Source organism: Cydia pomonella, chromosome 28, assembly GCF_033807575.1.
Source record: "Cydia pomonella isolate Wapato2018A chromosome 28, ilCydPomo1, whole genome shotgun sequence".
Classification (NCBI taxonomy): domain Eukaryota; kingdom Metazoa; phylum Arthropoda; class Insecta; order Lepidoptera; family Tortricidae; genus Cydia; species Cydia pomonella.
Window position 1 is genome coordinate 9,232,521 of NC_084730.1, and position 18,481 is coordinate 9,251,001.

At 35.7% G+C, this 18,481-nt stretch overlaps 1 protein-coding gene across 1 annotated transcript in view; it reads right to left on the minus strand.

The window, feature by feature from the left end:
• Window positions 1-825: 825 nt before the first annotated feature.
• Window positions 826-18,481, minus strand: part of LOC133532964 (uncharacterized) — a 35,710-nt gene continuing 18,054 nt past the window's right edge. Inside the window, exons 2-3 of the mRNA XM_061871850.1 lie at window positions 5,179-5,300; window positions 826-4,250 (exon numbers count right to left, since the gene is read on the minus strand). Of these exons, the coding sequence (XP_061727834.1) occupies window positions 3,710-4,250; window positions 5,179-5,300 (663 nt within the window). The 3' untranslated portion in view covers window positions 826-3,709. The remainder of the gene's footprint in view (window positions 4,251-5,178; window positions 5,301-18,481) is intronic.

The following is an 18,481-nucleotide window of genomic DNA, read 5'->3' on the forward strand; positions in this document are numbered from 1 at the left end:
TAGTAAAGATTAATAGTTTAAAAAACACTAGATAAACACGCTTGTGATACGATATTCCATCATGAAATGCCTATCTTCCGGCTTCATCATCAGACCTTGAAACCTAATCGTGGTCAAAGTTCATTACAAGAATTTTCTAACAAATCCAAACACAGCTATGATACGATGTTCCATCATGAAGTTCCAGTTCATATCTTCCGGCTCCATCATCAGATCAGTTCGGCAGTACCATATTATTGTATTGTCATCAGAACTACATACAGCTGCCAATTTTCATGACGCTACGATCCTTGGAAGATGGTTAAATTAGTTACCTTAGATTCCATTACATAGTTACATACAGGTCGACCTAATAAAAGCGTGTTAAAGAGCGAAGTCTCCTTAAGGCTTATATTCCAAAATTGTTATTTGCCCGAAGGCTTATATTCCAAAATTGTTATTTCAATATTTCTCATGAGAACGTGTACTTTGGATGCCATTGTGTTGCAGATAGGCATAATTGCTGAACAGTAGGCCTAAGATGGTCGGCTCTTTATCATTTGTCACCATGCCTGTCACGTTCTAACATGTATGTATGCGCGAAAGTGACGGGCATAGCGACAAGTGATAAAAATGGAACCATGATGCCACCGCAGCAGGGCTAAGATGGTCGGCTGTCTATCATTTGTCACCCTACCTGTCACGCTCTAACAAATACGTAAGTGCGAACGTGACGCATGATATGACAAGTGACAAAAACACGACCATGATACCGCTGCAGATATAGTTATATGGATAAAATTTAGCAAAGTCGAGGGCTAAATTAGATAAAAATAAAACAAGGTGTTTGCTTTTATTACAGTGTATTTAAAAACCGAACCTTTACCTTACATTAATTAATGCCAAACATAATGTATTCACATATTTCACCAAAATCTGCGCTAATCAAAGTTTTAGGGCCGCCATAGAGGCATGTGAATTCTTATTTCAAATCTGCTTGTGGTCACAGAAATCTGCCTAATAGAATAATTGGATTTATAAAACTGACATTTCCATCTGACCCGAGGACCTACCGCAAAACACGAAAATCGAAATTTCATTGTATCTCTATCGCTCGAATATGCAAGAGTAATAAAGAAGGCATTGGTATGAGGAAATTTCGATTTTAGTGTTTCGCGGTATGCCCTCCGATTTCCGACACTAAAGTTATGAACCATAGACATTAAGCCTCCTAAGTCCCGGAGTCATTTTTGCAGTTTTGAATTTGGAACCATCTTTTATTCCATTATAGTTCAAAATTCGATTTGATTTTGACTAAAGCGGTTGGATGAATGGTAGCCCTTGAACATTTTACAAACTTAAAACAAAAGTGTACTACATATTTGTGAATTTCTGACATTTTAACGTGATGATACCAACCTTACAAACAACAAATAATAGTACTTATTATATAAGTACTATTATTTGGCTGTATTTTATATTATGGAATATTTTCGAAAAACTCAAGCAAATTTTGTCACAAATGCACTGTTCTAAATCTAAATAATATTTAATAAACCATAGATAACAAAATATAATTCCATTATAACTAACTTTTATACACTTTAGGATAAAATGTGTTTGTCTGTTTGCTTTAAAATTTCAACATTTTACCCTAAATTTGATGATTAACAAAATATGTTTACAGAAAATCACAATTTTACAATGTTTACAACACTTATATAACAAATAATATCAAAAGAAAACTTACATAAAATTTACAGAGTTATGGTAACATATCAAACATTGTATGAAAAAAAAATCGATACTGTAAAATTATTCTAGACCCGAAGAGATCCCTTAAAGGGATAAGTCCGCATTTGAACATTATTTTTTTGTTTAAAATATACCATACCATACAAGCTTGCTATAAATACCAAAATAAAATAAAACATTTTTAGCAAAGAATCTGAACATACAATATTTGTATGAAGTTTTTTATTTCATAGCGTAAGGCAAGTTTTGTTTACATACAATTTATATACACTAAAGGAATATACATATATTTATTTTATATACATCTTTATATCTATGCTACAGCTTTTATGTTTTTAAAGTTTATATATTTTACAAATACGGTGATTATTTAAGACTTATAATTTAAAGTTTCAATCACATGTTTCGGCCTTTTATTCATTCCATTGTTTTTAAAAGTGATGTTTTTTTTTAAATAAAATACCTATATATTTCTAGGCACGCTTAGCATCCTCTTATAGAGAGAAATAAGTCTCATATTTTATATTTTTAAAATATAACACCGTAGTGTCATCTACAAGAAACAAATACAAATTTGATAAGTGAAAAAAAAAAGTGATGGGCGTTTTCAGAAAATTAAAAAAAGAACCAATTATTCTTTCTTATTTGTTGAATTTGTGATTTTACTATAAATTTACTCCGTTTCCGAAATAGAATTTTTTACCATTTCCAATATGAAGATTTCCTTCATTTCCTGTGAAAGTTTCCTGAAATTTCCGAGAAACTTTTCGACGTTTTGGAAACTTTCGGAAGAACCAAAACTTTCAGCGCAAAGAGCGCAACGTTGCTAGATGCGATCTAAACACTAAAAACTTTGATAGAAAATGACTATTAATTTCTTTTTAAATTCAATTAACAATATAAATAATGTACAGAGCTAATAAGGACGCTAAGTACGAATAAGTTCGTACATTGACCCGCCTGTTCCCATCTCTATCGCACGCGCATAGTTCTATTGCTGTCCCGCTCGCACAGTGCCATTGACCGCCGGCATCGTGAGCGGGACAACAATATAACAATGGCGGGTCAATATACGGAATTCTTCGTGATAACGTCCTTACTTTTTGTGGTATTCGTAAACTTGGGATTTTAGAGAAACCAAAGTAACTCAAATATTATAAACAAACGTACAGTAATTTTGGAATTTTTAGTCAGATCAAGCTATCTCTGCACAGACTTTCTCAGTGACAGAGTCTAAAGGTGGCACCATAAAAGTTATATATTTTTTTATATTAGCACTTTCATACTTTGTCCCAGCAAAGTCTATGAAGTCTTAGCTTAGACGGGCAGTCGCCATCAGATATATCGGAGCGGCCGAGGTACTCAAACATAACTGAACACGCACTCTAACGCTTTGATACTAGAGGTATGTTCAGATATTTGTGAGCACCTTGGCCTCACCGATATATCTGATGGCATTCGGTAAAGTGAAATTGCTGATAAGGACCATAAAACGGCATTTCCTTTTGGATATTTTTCTTTTTTGATAAGTACTTTATTCTCTTAATATTTTCGAATACTGTACATTATTTTTCATAATTATTTGCCACAAAATTGGCTTATAAATAAACGATTTTTTATGTTTAGATAGCATTCCTAAAAAAACAGTCAAGTATATGTTAGAATGTGTTTTCGTAACTAAAAGAATTTTGTTTTATAGGTAACTGCATAAACGCGCGTGGAACAAATTTAAATGTTTGAATAATATAAACGGCTTTTGTTAGCGTGCGTGATTCTTTTCGACCATGCTGCTGAATAGTCTAAATTTGTATCAGTGCTTCTTCTTTAGACAATATAATATCTTCATATGATCTCCTCATAGTTTAATTTTACGCCCTGATCTATCAATATACAGTTCTTCAATTCATCAACCTTCAATATTTTTGTAATTTTTTTTAAAATGGATTTGATAGTTACATAACAAAATGACAGAATGTCATGTGGCTACTTTGGACGCTAAAATGGAATTCGCCTTACTTGACTCAGATTTGTCATAAAAATCGCACTTCGCCAACGTCTTCGCTATTTTATCTACATTTAAATCATTTACATTTCCATTATGTATTTTTAAATCTAAATTAGATTTACCATCTTTGTCATCAACTGTTTCATTTACGAAACCATTTTCATTAACTCCATTAACTTTATTTAAATCTTTATCAACTCCATCTTTTACTTCAACACTATTTCCATTCTCTGCACTTTCTGTATTTACTTCATTTACTACACTAACATCTTCCTTAACTTCATCATTCTCAGATTTTAACCTTTCTTCTTCTATCCTCGCTTCTTCCAGTCTCTTTTCATCTTCTATTCTCTTCTCTTCTGCTATCCTATCTTCTTCTTGCTTCCGCTTCCTCTCTTCTATCTCCAGGCGTCTCTGCTTGTTCCACCAGGGCATGAAACGTTGGAACATGATTCGGCGTCGATGTTGGGGCTTCAAGACCCATGATACTGCCATGTCTACGTCTGCAATCCTGGAAAAAAGGATAATGATGTTATTGAGAAAGTTTTTACCAGACAACCCATCATGGGACATTCCACGGGCTGCCCCCGTACGGATGCATTTTATTTCCCGTGTTGAGATTTTTTTTTCGGCGTTTAAAGCAGGCCATTATTTTTCTGTTCATATTTCTGACGAATAGTCACAGAAAAGGAAACTCTTGTACCTGCAAATTTTCGGAAAATTCGCGTTTTTACGGGACCACTGTAGACTATTTCATGGAATGCTCCATATGTTGCTTTCTATCATAGAAGAGTCCTTATGCTTCACGTGATTAAGGATCCGGTCCATTAGAGAAGGATCCTTATGCTTCACATTCCTTGGAACGTTTTCATCAGAGTAAGGTCCTTATCCACATGGCGCATGGATTATTCAATAAGGTGTCATGATCATGAAAGAGACGCAATTTGAGTGTACCTATGTAATTGTATTTCTTCAGGACTTTCAAGTGATTGGTCCTGAAACATGATAATCCAAGAGGCTTTTTCAAACTCCGTCTCTGTCACGGCACATCTCCAAACATCAAACTTTTACATGTAAATTTTTTACAAGCAATAATAATAACCAAAAAATACAATTACAAATATTGTATCAATGAAATATTACGATTAGATACTGTATTAGAGAAGAGATGAATATACAATCTCTAAATGTCGAATGACACAAAAAAAACTATGATATAAAAATACAAACCACATATACTAAAATTATTTACAGATGAATTCAATGAACGAAGAATTCAAGTCTTGGAGACCCTTTACACCTCTAAGGATAATTTAATGATCTTTTTTTTTATATTTTATCTGTGACGTTAAACAGATAAAATATGATAAAAAAAAACGATCATTAAATTATCCTTAGAGATGTAAAGGGTCTCCAAGACTTGAATTCTTCGTACTCACTTCCGCTTGAATCTGTCACGGTCCATGGCATCCTGCTCCCAGTTCCCGCGGCGCGCCTGCCGCGCAGCGAAGGACCATACTCGCATAACGTGCACTTTCGGAGGCTTGTCGGAGAAGGACACCTGAAAAGAAAGAAATCATGTCATGAAAACCTTGTTACGAGCTTTTATTTAACTTCTAGGTAGTGTTAGGTTTTTGGACAAAACTTGTTGTGGATTTTATGTTGTACCTACATTTATTTGACAACCGGTTTGGCCTAGTGGGTAGAGACCCTGCCTACGAAGCCGATGGTTCCGGGTTCAAATCCTGGTAAGGGCATTTATTCGTGTGATGAGCATGGATATTTGTTCCTGAGTCATGGGTGTTTTCTATGTATTTAAGTATTTATAAATATTTATATATTAAATATATCGTTGTGTAAGTACCCTCAACACAAGCCTTATTGAGCTTACTGTGGGACTTAGTCAATTTGTGTAATAATGTCCTATAATATTTATTTATTTATTTATTTATTGCGAGTTATCACTTATGTAGATTGGACGAAGTTTGTTGCGGATTCTGTTTAGTGCCTATGCTTTTGACGAAGCCTGCGCTGTGTATGTAGATGATGGTTGTGGTATCAATTTAGTTTTATTTAATAAAGGGTTATTTTTTTACCAAAAAACTTCTATGTATGTTCGGGTCAAATCTTGCAAGCTGAATTAGACCCACTTCCTATTATTTGATTGAACTGAAATTTCACATACATGTAAGTTGGGTGACAATGTAATATTATAGTACCATCGAGATGATCTGATGATGAAAACAGGACGTGGCCATAGGAATTCTGTGATACAATGAAACACCCAATTTTTTTTCGCTATTCCGGGGTTGGTCCCATAGTAAAAGTTGCTCCGTATGACCTATATATTCACTCCGTAAATTATTGCAGGGTACTAAATAAACACCCTTTATCACTAAATTCATCTTGTGCGCTAAAACAAAGGGGCATTGTTTTGATAGCCGTCCATTGTATGACTGTCTATTGTATATATATATCTCATTAAAGACACAAATAGTCACGTAAGAATTTTTAATCAACTTTTTTTCGAAGGAGGTTCTCGATACGTCGAGGTTTTGGTTTTTATGCAAGGACGTTTCTCGAGGTATTCCTAGTTGTTACGAGCAGCTGGGTAACATCTGGAATCCTGAATTATCGCGGACACTTAGACCGACTACAGATTATGCTTTCTTTTGTTTGAGAGACTAGATAGTTGGCCGCATTGTGTATACAATTATTATTATTGGGGTTCTGTAGGCCTTTGAGTTCCATCAGTTACCCATTTCGGGTATGCAATACTTAACCCTTTAAGTATCAGGCTGACAGTTCAAAAATGAAAATCGAATATCAGTCTTATAATCATAATAATAATTCAGCCTATATACGTCCCACTGCTGGGCACAGGCCTCCTCTCATGCGCGAGAGGACTCGGGCTATAGTCCCCACGCTAGCCCAATGCGGATTGGGGACTTGACATACACCTTTGAATTTCTTCGCAGATGTATGCAGGTTTCCTCACGATGTTTTCCTTCACCGAAAAGCTAGTGGTAAATATCAAAATGATATTTCGTACATAAGTTCCGAAAAACTCATTGGTACGAGCCAGGATTTGAACCCACGACCTCCGGATTGAAAGTCGGACGTCATATCCACTCGGCCACCACCGCTTCTTCTTCTTTATGAGCTAAACTTAAATAGTATGCAAAGATAATCAATGACATACCAATTAATGTTCAAAATATTCTTTTAGACTATAAAATGACTTATCAAGTAACCAGTTTTTCAATTTTACTCGGAATCGGTTACCTTCGAGTGCCTTTATATCAGCTGGAAGGTGATTAAATAATTGAATAGCTGTTTCAAAAGTGCTCTTTTTGAATATGGATGTGTTTATTTTTGGTAGCATAATATTATATCTATATTGCGTCCTAGCGTTACATTTAGTTGAAGATAGCTGTAAAATAATTAGGCTGTTTTTTTTAATAAATAAACTTACTTCTAGAACATAGATTCCGGTCAGTGTAAGGAAGCGTTTCTCTCGGAAAATGGATATTGTGAAAGCCCTTTAAAGTTCATTACTAATGCCCGTTGAATCCAGGAAATTCCTGACTATTTGGGCCGTAATGTTCTGTACCTCATAGGGTTGCAATACATGCCGCCCTTAGTGGGTACTTCTTTTTAACATTAGTGGTCCACAGGAACAGAGAAGGTGCATTGCAGCCTCCTCGGACTTCTGGCAGAACCTGCATGTCGCATCTTTTTTCTATCAAATTTGAAACATGTGTTTGTTCAACTTATAGTGTCCAGTCAATATTCTGGTCACCCGCGCAGGTTTTGTGTCTTATGGGCCCTAGAAGCTTCTGATATCAGTTTTTAGTAAACAATACAATATAAATATTCGTTATCAGCAATATGAAAAAGAACATACAATTTAAGCACATATGGTAGACAACAGGCGGTCGCTATAGAGCTTCCAGACAACCAAATTTAAAATTCATTTTTGATTCTCACTGCCGATATCGCGTCCATATAATATATAACTGGCCAGATAGAATACTCTTTATTGGCACACCTCAGTAAAGAATACAGCTTAAAGAATTTTTGGACCCGGGTACGTCCTTAAACTACGTCCAAAAGAGAGGTATGGGTATTGTGAATTTCATCTCGCTTTGTGTGGGAGGGCACAGCCAGTGGATGTCATTCCAGATCTAGAGCAAAGCCCAACTGGGGAAATACCTCCACCTTACAGAAAACCGCAGCCAAATAACACTAGACCCTACTCATAGTGTCGTGTTCTTGCCGGTGAGTAAGGTTGCCAGAACTCGACGACGGGGGGTTTAGGGTCGGCAACGCGCATGTAACTCCTCTGGAGTTGCAGGCGTACATAGGCTACGGAGACTGCTTACCATCAGGCGTGCCGTATGCTTGTTTGCCACCGACGTAGTATTAAAAAAAAAACAATTGATTGATGATAGGGCCATACAACAGGCGGGACTACCCTTGGGTAAGGTTTGGGACAAAGATATTGGAGCATATTGTTTCTTAATGTAAAAACTTATGTTACGGTAAATTTGGCCACGTTGGCTATCACAATTTGATGCTAATTGTAAAGTGTCTTATAAGGACTCAACGCATTTTGTTTACACTCATCCAATTTCCAGCCGGTGACGTAACGAGCAAGATTAAAGTCTACGTCATCACGCCATCAATGAGTGTACACACCCGAGTGAGTCACGCGTGACGTCACGAGATAATTCCACTACGAATGCGTACTGGGTCAATGACAGGGCGATACAGTTAATATAGGTACGACGAGATGCTTCTAAAGCTTCTAAACTTCTAGAGATACTGCGCACGCAAATTTACTGCCATTTTTCGACACATAATTAAAACTTTTAGAACGCCGTTTAACTTTGATCCTTATTTTTTACTGATATGAGTTGAATTTGTTAAATATCAAAAAGTGGCGTTTAGCTTTAGGCCGGTTGTAGATGTCCGGTGTTTTCGCCGGACAATTGTCCGGGTTAGGCGACGATGTCTGGTTTTCTTGGGTGTAGCTGTCGGTACGGTAGTCATGTACAAAACCGGACGTAGTCGCGTAACACGGTCCGGTTTCCGGCGAAAACACCGGACATCTACAACCGGCCTTAGTTGTATAATTTGTAAAGGTTTTGTGTAAGCTGTGCGAAGCCGGGGCTAGCCTCTAGTCTTAAACTTACTGCTAGCCTTTCTCCGCAAATGTTTTGCTAGTTGCCCTTGATGTAGCACTCTCCTATTGCTCCAAGCGTCTCTGTCCAGAACCTGTCTTCTCCATAAGGCTTCAGTTACCTGCCTGAACACGATTTCCCATCTTATTTTTTGCCCACCATCATTCCGTCTCCCATCCATTGGGTACCATATTGTGATGTCTTTTGATCTCTTTTCTCTTTGGTCTCGGAGGCATATGGCCGGTCCACTCCCACTTTTCGTGGTTTAAATCGATTATTTTTGTTTTTTTTCTTATGTCCTACAGTTTAAATCTATCTCTAAGTTTTACATTCAACATGCTTCTTTCCATACTATTTTGACAAACTTGGAGAGCTTTCCATTTTTAACCGACTTCAAGATTTCAAAAGGAGGAGGTTATCAATTCGGTGTGTGTTTTTTTTAATGTTTGTTACTTCATAACTCCGTCATTTCTGAACCGATTTTGAAATTTTTTTTTTTGTTTGAAACTATATATATTCTGATTGGTCCCGTTTTTGTCAGACTTCAGTTCTGATGATGGGATCCATGAGGAATCGAGGGAACTCTTTAAATGTGAAGAGCATTCATATAGTTATTTTTGCATTTTCATCAACAAATCAAGCATTTACATTTAAAAAGTGACATTCGATGAAGTGGAACTGCTGATGATGATCAGAATGGAACTCTTCAACGACGCATAGTTCACGTTTGGCGATTTATCCTCTTGGCTGTGCTTGTGAAGCAAATAAGATTTTTAAGACATATTTTTGTCAAGTTTGAGTTCTGACGATGGGGTCCATGAGGCATCGAGGGAACTCCTCGAATGTTAAAGGCATATATTTAGTGATCTTAGTATTTTCATCATCAAATCAAGCATTTACATTTGTAGAAGTGACATATGATGAAGCGGAACTGCTGAATGAATGAATGAACAGAATGGAACTCTTCAACGCCGTATGATTCACGTTTGGCAATTTGTTCTCTTCGCATGTTTGTGAAGCAGTTTGAGTTTTGATGATGGATTCCATGAGGAATTGAGGGTACTTCTCAACTCTTTTAATATTATTTCATGCATGGTGTGAAATAATTTATTTTAAATATAGTCGAATACCCTATTGCGGACCAGTCTTTTTAATTTCATTGCATGAAATCCAAAATCATCAAAATCTTTCTTTCACCGGTCTCCCTCATTGAAGTCGTTTTTTTTTTCTTAAAAATTATACATGTAACAAATGTCCCTGACTATATCCGCCACGTCTACATTACTTTCAAACAACGTACCCTCAGAAACCAAGTACAACCAGTAGCATGATGAAACAACTCGTTCGTATTGCGATAAGGTTATCTGTATGCAGCTAGTTTTACTTTATTCATATAACAACTTGATTATAATTAGCTCCAGTATAAGTTGAGTTGCTAACTCCCAAGAGTCAAATTAATAGTTTAATGAATTATAGATTAATAGTTTTGAATTATTCTCGTTTATAGTCTGTATCTTTAGGTATTTAAAAAAAGGTAAACAAACAATTTGTACATTTTCGGGTAGTTTTAATATTTATTGGTTAACCAACCGAATACAAAACCGCCTGGATCTGTCACTGAACGACCTGACTTTAAACCTACATTATTTGATCATATTACATGATCATGATTTTCATCTATCCTCAGCTGCCTTAAGGAGCCATTTGAGGGTAGATTTTGTTTACCTTTTTTTAAATACCTAAAGATACAGACTATAGGATGCATGTAACTGCGTCGAAATATCGGGAGCTCAAAAACAATACAAAAGGTAATCACGGTTCATATCCCGGTGGCTTCGAGCAACACCGGCTTCCGACACGTCGGACGGGAGGAGCCTAAGCGATATCTTACCGAACAAATAAACACTAAAATTTAAACTAAAAAAACTATGGCTCTCAAATGAAGAACCTACTGACAGGTAGGAAGATGTGTGCGGTCATAACATATATTTATTCATATATGTATACACCGTGTTTTTTTTTATTTGCGTTAATTTCGAGGGTGCATTCCTGAGCTTAAATTAAGTAACTTTCTCAAAGATACCGATATTCTAACTAACTCCATTTCGGAGATAATCAATCATATTTTTTTATATTATAAGGCCCTTACGAGCGTGTACACTTGCCTTAGGGCCTGTTTACTTATTGATTAGTGTTTAGTGCGAGTTCATACATTTGCTACTAAACGTACGTACTATCTCGGACGATCGATGTTAGAAATGACATTGATTTATCACAGTTTTCAATTGTTTGGTTGAGTTAAATGTAATGCCCGTATTACAACAACGCTATATGCAACATTTAGTTACTTTTTATAAAAACAAAAATAGTAAAAAAAAAACATTTTTTTTTTAAATTAAATATGCCATTTAGTTTCCTTAAACGTACTTACCGAAACCCCGGAGTTAACGCAATTCAATAAAAACACGGTGTATAAAGATATTTATTTATATATAGTATGTAACAATATATATTTACTTTAGATATAGTTTTTCATTACTCTTTTAGGTATGGGTTTACTGGAAGAGATCCCTCTTAGGGATAAGTTCGCCTTTGTACTACCCAATTATTTTCCATCTGATGTAATATTTATTTTTCTCGTACAATAAAGTGTTTACTTACTTACTTACAGATCATTCTGCCATTTTTTGCGGGGGAAACGTGCACACAGTCGCACTTCTCACTCACTACATACAAAATCCAATCTGTAATGACGACACAAATACATAGAAAATGACAAACATCATAGACAAATCTTCCACACCTCGATCTCTTTTTGTGTACGGACGAATCACAACAAGCACCGCCATAGGTACAGTTGTACCTATGCTTTGGCAGAGGGGAAATAGTATGAATGCCGTCTCCCTACCCGGTGTTGCTCGAAGCCCGGTCGATTTAAGTCTAGTGAAACCAAAGATTACTTAGCAGCGATTTTGACAGCCCAGACAGTGCGTGTTATTTTAATCGTCAAACTTCTATGAAATTATGACGTTTACTTAAGAGTTTACACCCAATGTCCTTGAAATTGATGTTACTTAAACAGTTTTTTAAGAAAGACTATTTGTTTTAGTCAAGTAAGAAAAATATATGTTCATATTAATTATATTTCAAAGACCGTGGTTGTACTCGATAATGATTGAACGAAATCGGCTCGATAGAAAATAATTGCAAAGATTGGTCTTAAAATCACAATTAAACGGTTCTATGTCTTTATTGTTTTGACTTACGGGTCTGCAATTAAAATTACAATTTCAAAACATTTATATCTAAACCGCTGTTGAGTAAAATATTACACTAATAATTAAATTTTTTTTATTTAAATATTTTTCTTATTATTCCCTTGCCCAGGCCCAGTAACATGCGACAGTGCTATCTCATTTACTCCGATACAAATAGACAGTGTGCGCGCTTTAGGTATTGACAGCCTCTTAACACTTGCACAGACTGGGCTATCAAAGACACTGCCTATTATTTTGACTTAAGATTATTATTTTGTACAACTTTTTCATCACACTTGCTCGTAAAAGATGTCTGTTAATCCTTATTTTCTACCTAGGGCTGTAAATTACCTACGGACGACATCAGAAATTTTATTTATTTCCCTATTAAGTGTGATGAAAAACATTATGTCGCCACGGTCGGTACAGGAATTACGAACTCGTGTTAATAAAGCCCTCGCATTCTTGTTTACCGCCCTTAATACACAATTAGGGAATGCAAACCGGTTTTAACCGAAACCGAAAAAACCGGTTAAAACCGGTTTTTTGACGGAAACCCAAAACCGGGTTTTTAGAATTTGAAAAAACCGGTTTCGGTTTTATTCGGTTTTTTTTATTTACCTAAGTTGCATGTTTTATTCATTATAAGGGTATAAATCGGTCCTAAACCGGTTGAATCGACATCAAATCAAATAATGTGGTGTTGTGTTAGTTTGATCATTTGTAACGCTAAATGAATTTTTACGGTACAAAATACACAAATACGAAAGATTTAAATAATATAAAGTACTGGCAGTGGCAGGACATCCGTGCTGGTGTACGAATTGTATAGTAGTACTTTTTAATAAAAATGGGTATAAAAGGTCTTACTTATAATTTATAATTTTATTATGCGATGCACTGTAGAAAAATTCCACGTAATCAATTATATCAATGGCAGCTTTAAAGTCTTTTGTTGGTTCGGTGATAACGACTTACCGAGAACCTTTTTTTGAGATTAATAGTACAAATACTAATTAAAGTTGATTATGGAGTAAAAACAAAGCTTGTTGCATTTATTTCCTACTTTACAAATCCATAATAACTTAGCAAATATTTTATAAAGGAAGGTAGTAACAGTAAACGAATTAACTACTTGAATATATACTAGAAGACAGCGAAAAATTTAGAGCAAGATTTCGGATTGGGCCATTTGATTTAAGACAAATAACATTAAATTATAAATTGATATAGATTTAGATTTAGATTTATTTATTTCACAACATATGATTACAGTACAAATTACATCAATGTCAATTTATAAGAATCTATATTGTGATCGTCAGAAATAAACTTAAATAATAACAAGATAATCCAAATAAATTAATTTCAATAATAATATATATATATATATATATGAAAATTTTCACCTGAAAAGGATCGTCAAATAATATCAAGAATAAGCAAACACAATGTCAAATCATTATTCAATTATAAATTATACAGTTATGTCAAAAAATTCACTTATTGAATATAATGGGTTGTCCAGTAAAAAGTTTCTCAATAGACGCTTGAATGTTGTATCGGATGTGTCCGTCCTTATTTCTGCAGGTAATCGCTCATAATAAGTCGGACCGATGACACGCGGGTTCTTAGCTGCAAGTGCCATGCGACGTGGAACTGTTCGTAATCGACCTGTAGTTCTATTGTTTATACCAGCTACCTCAACGCGTTTAAACAAAGATAGGTTATTTCTAACATACATAAGGATTTCGAACAAATATAACGAGTAGTGCGTCATTATTTTGTGCGTTACAAAAAGGCCCCTGCATGAATGTCTAGGCTTCGCACCTGCTAGTGTTCTTATTGCCTGTTTTTGCATGATAAACACTCGGTTAGCATGCGTAGAGTTTCCCCAAATGAGTACACCATACGTCATTAGTGAGTGGAAGTGAGCGTAGTAAATCGATTTTAATGTAACATACGAAACAAGGGGTTTCAACTTCCGTAACGCAAAGACTGCACTACTCAATCTATTGCATAGCTGGTCAACATGGCACTTCCAGTTCAGATTCGAATCCAACATAAAGCCAAGGAACTTCGTTTCACTGCACATTGGCATAGGGCAGTCCACTACACATGGGGGCGCAGTAGTCGTCCGTCCTGAGAATAACATGACGTTAGACTTGCTGACGTTAAGAAGTAACCCATTTGCAGTAAACCACCGTTTTAACTGCCTACATGCCTCATTGATATTCTCGCCAAGCTGTTTGTATGTTTGCGCGCTGATTATGACCGTAGTGTCATCTGCAAATAGTACTGACAGCCCGGTTGTGATGGCAGATGGGAGATCATTGACGTAGGCTAGAAACAGAGTGTTTCCAAGGGCTGATCCTTGGGGAATGCCTAACTTGATATGGCCAATGTCAGACTGGAATCGTTTGCCATTTAAGAATAAGAATAAGAATAAGAATAAGAAATATTTATTAGCACAAAAGTTACAAAATTTAGATTAATATTTAATTATACTCACAGAAAATTGCGCTAAAAGGTCTTCACTCAGCTTGATGTCCCGAAGTTAGTCTTACGACACACTACGGGACGCTGGTTTTCAGTGAAGCCTGGTAAAACTAAAACTAATTATAAGACTAGAACTAAACCTAGAACTAGAACTAAAAAAAAAAAAAACTAGATGCTACCAATATCCAAAAAAATATACTTAACACAATAAATATACACAGCATTTGTAACAAAAACATAGAATTCGAATACTTACTAATCTTTTAATGAACATAAAGAACAAACACAAGAAATAAATAAAAATAAAAAATCAGAAGATAATTCTTAAATTAAGGTTCTTTGAGGACAGTTTAACCTGTTGTCTTCGGCCCGGCAAAAATGAAGCAATTAAGCGATGCGCCTCACCCGTTACGCCATAACATTTTAACTTATCCAGGAGCATTGTGTGACTTATTACGTCAAATGCTTTAGATAAGTTATTGTCATATATTAAAGAAAAAATGACCTATCCCATCGGTGTCTAACCAACAAACCAAAAAAATAATTAAATTAAATTGGTGTGTTCCTACTCCTAGTTACAAATAACATTAAGTCATTTGACAATTCCCATACAATACAATAAAATAGTCAGATATTCTGTCTTTAATTTCGTGATAAAATCGTGTATATACTATACTTGCATTCGTTTTTACACGTGAAGCAATCTTTTCTTTATTCCATGGCGATGAATTTAAGAATTATTGGTCCTTCGAACCGAAACCGGTTTTAACCGGTTTCGGTTTTTTTTGTTGGTAAAACCGAAGAAAAAACCAGTTTTGAAAAACCTCCGGTTTTTGCATTCCCTATACACAATGTACTATTGTTTTCTTACGATGGTGCACTTAACGATGATAATTATGAATATTATGATGCCAAGGATATATGATCCGTATAAGATGACCGGAAAGGACGTATATACCCTACGTGATTGGGGCTCAAATTATATCAGATTTATCGGCAATTTTTGCAATTAAAAGCTAATTAATACGTAGTGTGTATAATTGTTGTATTAATATTCAAAATGATCATAATATAAGTGCACGCACTTAAATTGCACTGAAGTAGATAATGCGATTAATGATTTTCACGGCAACGCGGCACAACACAATACACGTGGGTGACGTGGGGACATTTTTGAGCTCTAATACTCAGACTTCAATAATTATTATTCTAGAATTCTAGATCGTTGATCTAGGATATAAAACCAGAAATATTAGACAATTAAAACAATTTCAAAACAATGGCCTTCGTTTCTGTCAAGGTTTGTTTAAGAACATATCGTAATCTATGACGACATAAGTGTGTGAATGTGTACGCATGTCAGATAGCACGTATGCCGCGTTACGTAATTTTTCGTTTTAATACGTAACGTAATAGTACATTTCGATGCTAGTGCGGAAAGTATATCATTACGAGTGAAGAATGACATTTCCGCACATGTATCGAACGACGTTTTTTAATACAGTTGCGAAAAAATAAGAAAAACAAGTACTTTTTTATGCATGTTCTAAACAATTAGAAAGAAACAATGTAAATATAAAATATTATACTATTATTGCCTAAGTATCGTTATTAACGATTATTTGTGAGTCGTATATTTAAATTTTATGAAAACAATATCCAATGTTGCATTTGGAAACTTAAATTCTTGCGGCAGCTATATTCCGTTCCATTCAGACAACTTATTAAGAACGGTTTTTCAATATTCAATATAAAAAAATAAACGTGTTATAATGATGAAGAGGTAAGTAATAAAATATGAAATATGCTTATATTTATTATTTTTACATTAACAGTAGGTTTTTATGTTGATTACGACTTTTAAAGGAAACTAATATTAACACTCATCGATAAGTATTCATGAATTGGAACAAGTGGAAAAGTAAAAAGCTAGTTCGCGAAATCCAACTTTCCGCACGCTAAACAGCTACGTAAAGTAGCACTTTTTGAGCAACTGTATTAAAAAGCTCTTTCCTATGATAGCGGTGCCGTCATATAGCGGCCGTAATATTACGGACGCCAAAAGAATGTTCCTTCAATCCCTCTAGGAAACTGTACAAAACGATAACGCCCCTATGGTCTACTTAGCCTGATTCTGATTTTGATTGATTTTTCTTAGATTGATTCTGATTAATGGCTACGGTCTAAAGATCTCATCGATCTAGGTTCATAGACCTTCCAGACAATGCATCGATCGGGGTTGATTGACCTTCCAGACAATGCTACTCTCCACTAACATTCAGGTCTTGATGTTATCGGTCAATTTAGGTCACGCGGTCAGCAGCGAAAAACAAGGCGCGTTTGACCGTTCATGATTAATATTTAAGAAGGAAGAATAGTTTTGTAATTCTAACGAAATACGAGTAACGGTACTTTTTCTATGTAATTAAATTTCGGGAGACAACGGCTTTCACTATAGTTGGTTTTTAAAAAACCGGCCAAGTGCGAGTCGGACTCGCGCACGAAGGGTTCCGTACCATCTATAAAACCGGGCAAGTGCGAGTCGGACTCGACGAAGGGTTCCGTACCATCTATAAAACCGGGCAAGTGCGAGTCGGACTCGCGCACGAAGGGTTCCGTACCATTATTTATAAAAATGGCAAAAAAAAATGTTTGTTGTATGGGCGCCCCACTTAAATATTTATTTTATTCGTTTTTAGTATTTGTTGTTATAGCGGCAACAGAAATACATCATCTGTGAAAATTTCAACTGTCTAGCTGTCACGGTTCATGAGTACAGCCTGGTGACAGACGGACGGACAGACAGCGAAGTCTCAGTAATAGGGTCCCGTTTGACCCTTTGGGTACGGAACCCTAAAAACGCTTTTTAAAAATCAGTAAGTATTGCTTACGAAAGCTTAATAATGTAAAATATCGTGTATGATTTTTTAATTGGTAAATATTTGTAGTGACTTATTTTTCTAGCTTACCTTCTTTCTAATACAAAAAAAACGGAATATAACTAAATTTTGAAAGATTTTGATGTCGATCGCTTCAGCATAATATATTCTAGGTTTATAGGTTTCGCTTTAAAAAAAAATAGTATTGCAAATTTTGAAATAAAGAAAAACCTATAACCTAGTTTTGCATTGTCTCAATAGCATACTAAAAAACCAGCCAAATGAGAGTTCGTTTTACTCGCGCACCGAGGGTTCCGTACAAACTTTTTTTTTTATACTACGTGCCTGCCTGATGGTAAGCAGTATCCGTAGCCTATGTACGCCTGCAACTCCAGAGGAGTTACATGCGCGTTGCCGACCCTAACCCCCTCCCACCCTCGTTGAGCTCTGGCAACCTTACTCACCGGCAGGAACACAACACTATGAGTAGGGTCTAGTGTTATTTGGCTGCGATTTTCTGTAAGGTGGAGGTACTTCCCCAGTTGGGCTCTGCTCTAGATCTGGAATGACATCCGCTGTGCTGTGCCCTACCACACAGAGCGAGATGACATTCACAATGCCTATACCTCTCTTGTGGACGTAGTTTAAGGACATACCCGGGTCCAAATTATCTCATGTCACTATAAAGGCGAAAGATTTGATCAGAAGTACCTATGATAAGTATAAACAAGTACAGCGCCATCTATCGGCAAATTGTCTAAATAATAGTAGAGTAGCCAAGAACCTCACCAAATATCACCAAGTCAAAAAGTAGCCGAAAAGACCTCGCGTGATTTGTGCACAAGTTCTATCTGGTGGTATTGACTTTTAAATTATGATTTTGAATGATACATTTTTTATTACGTTCATTTGGATGTTTTA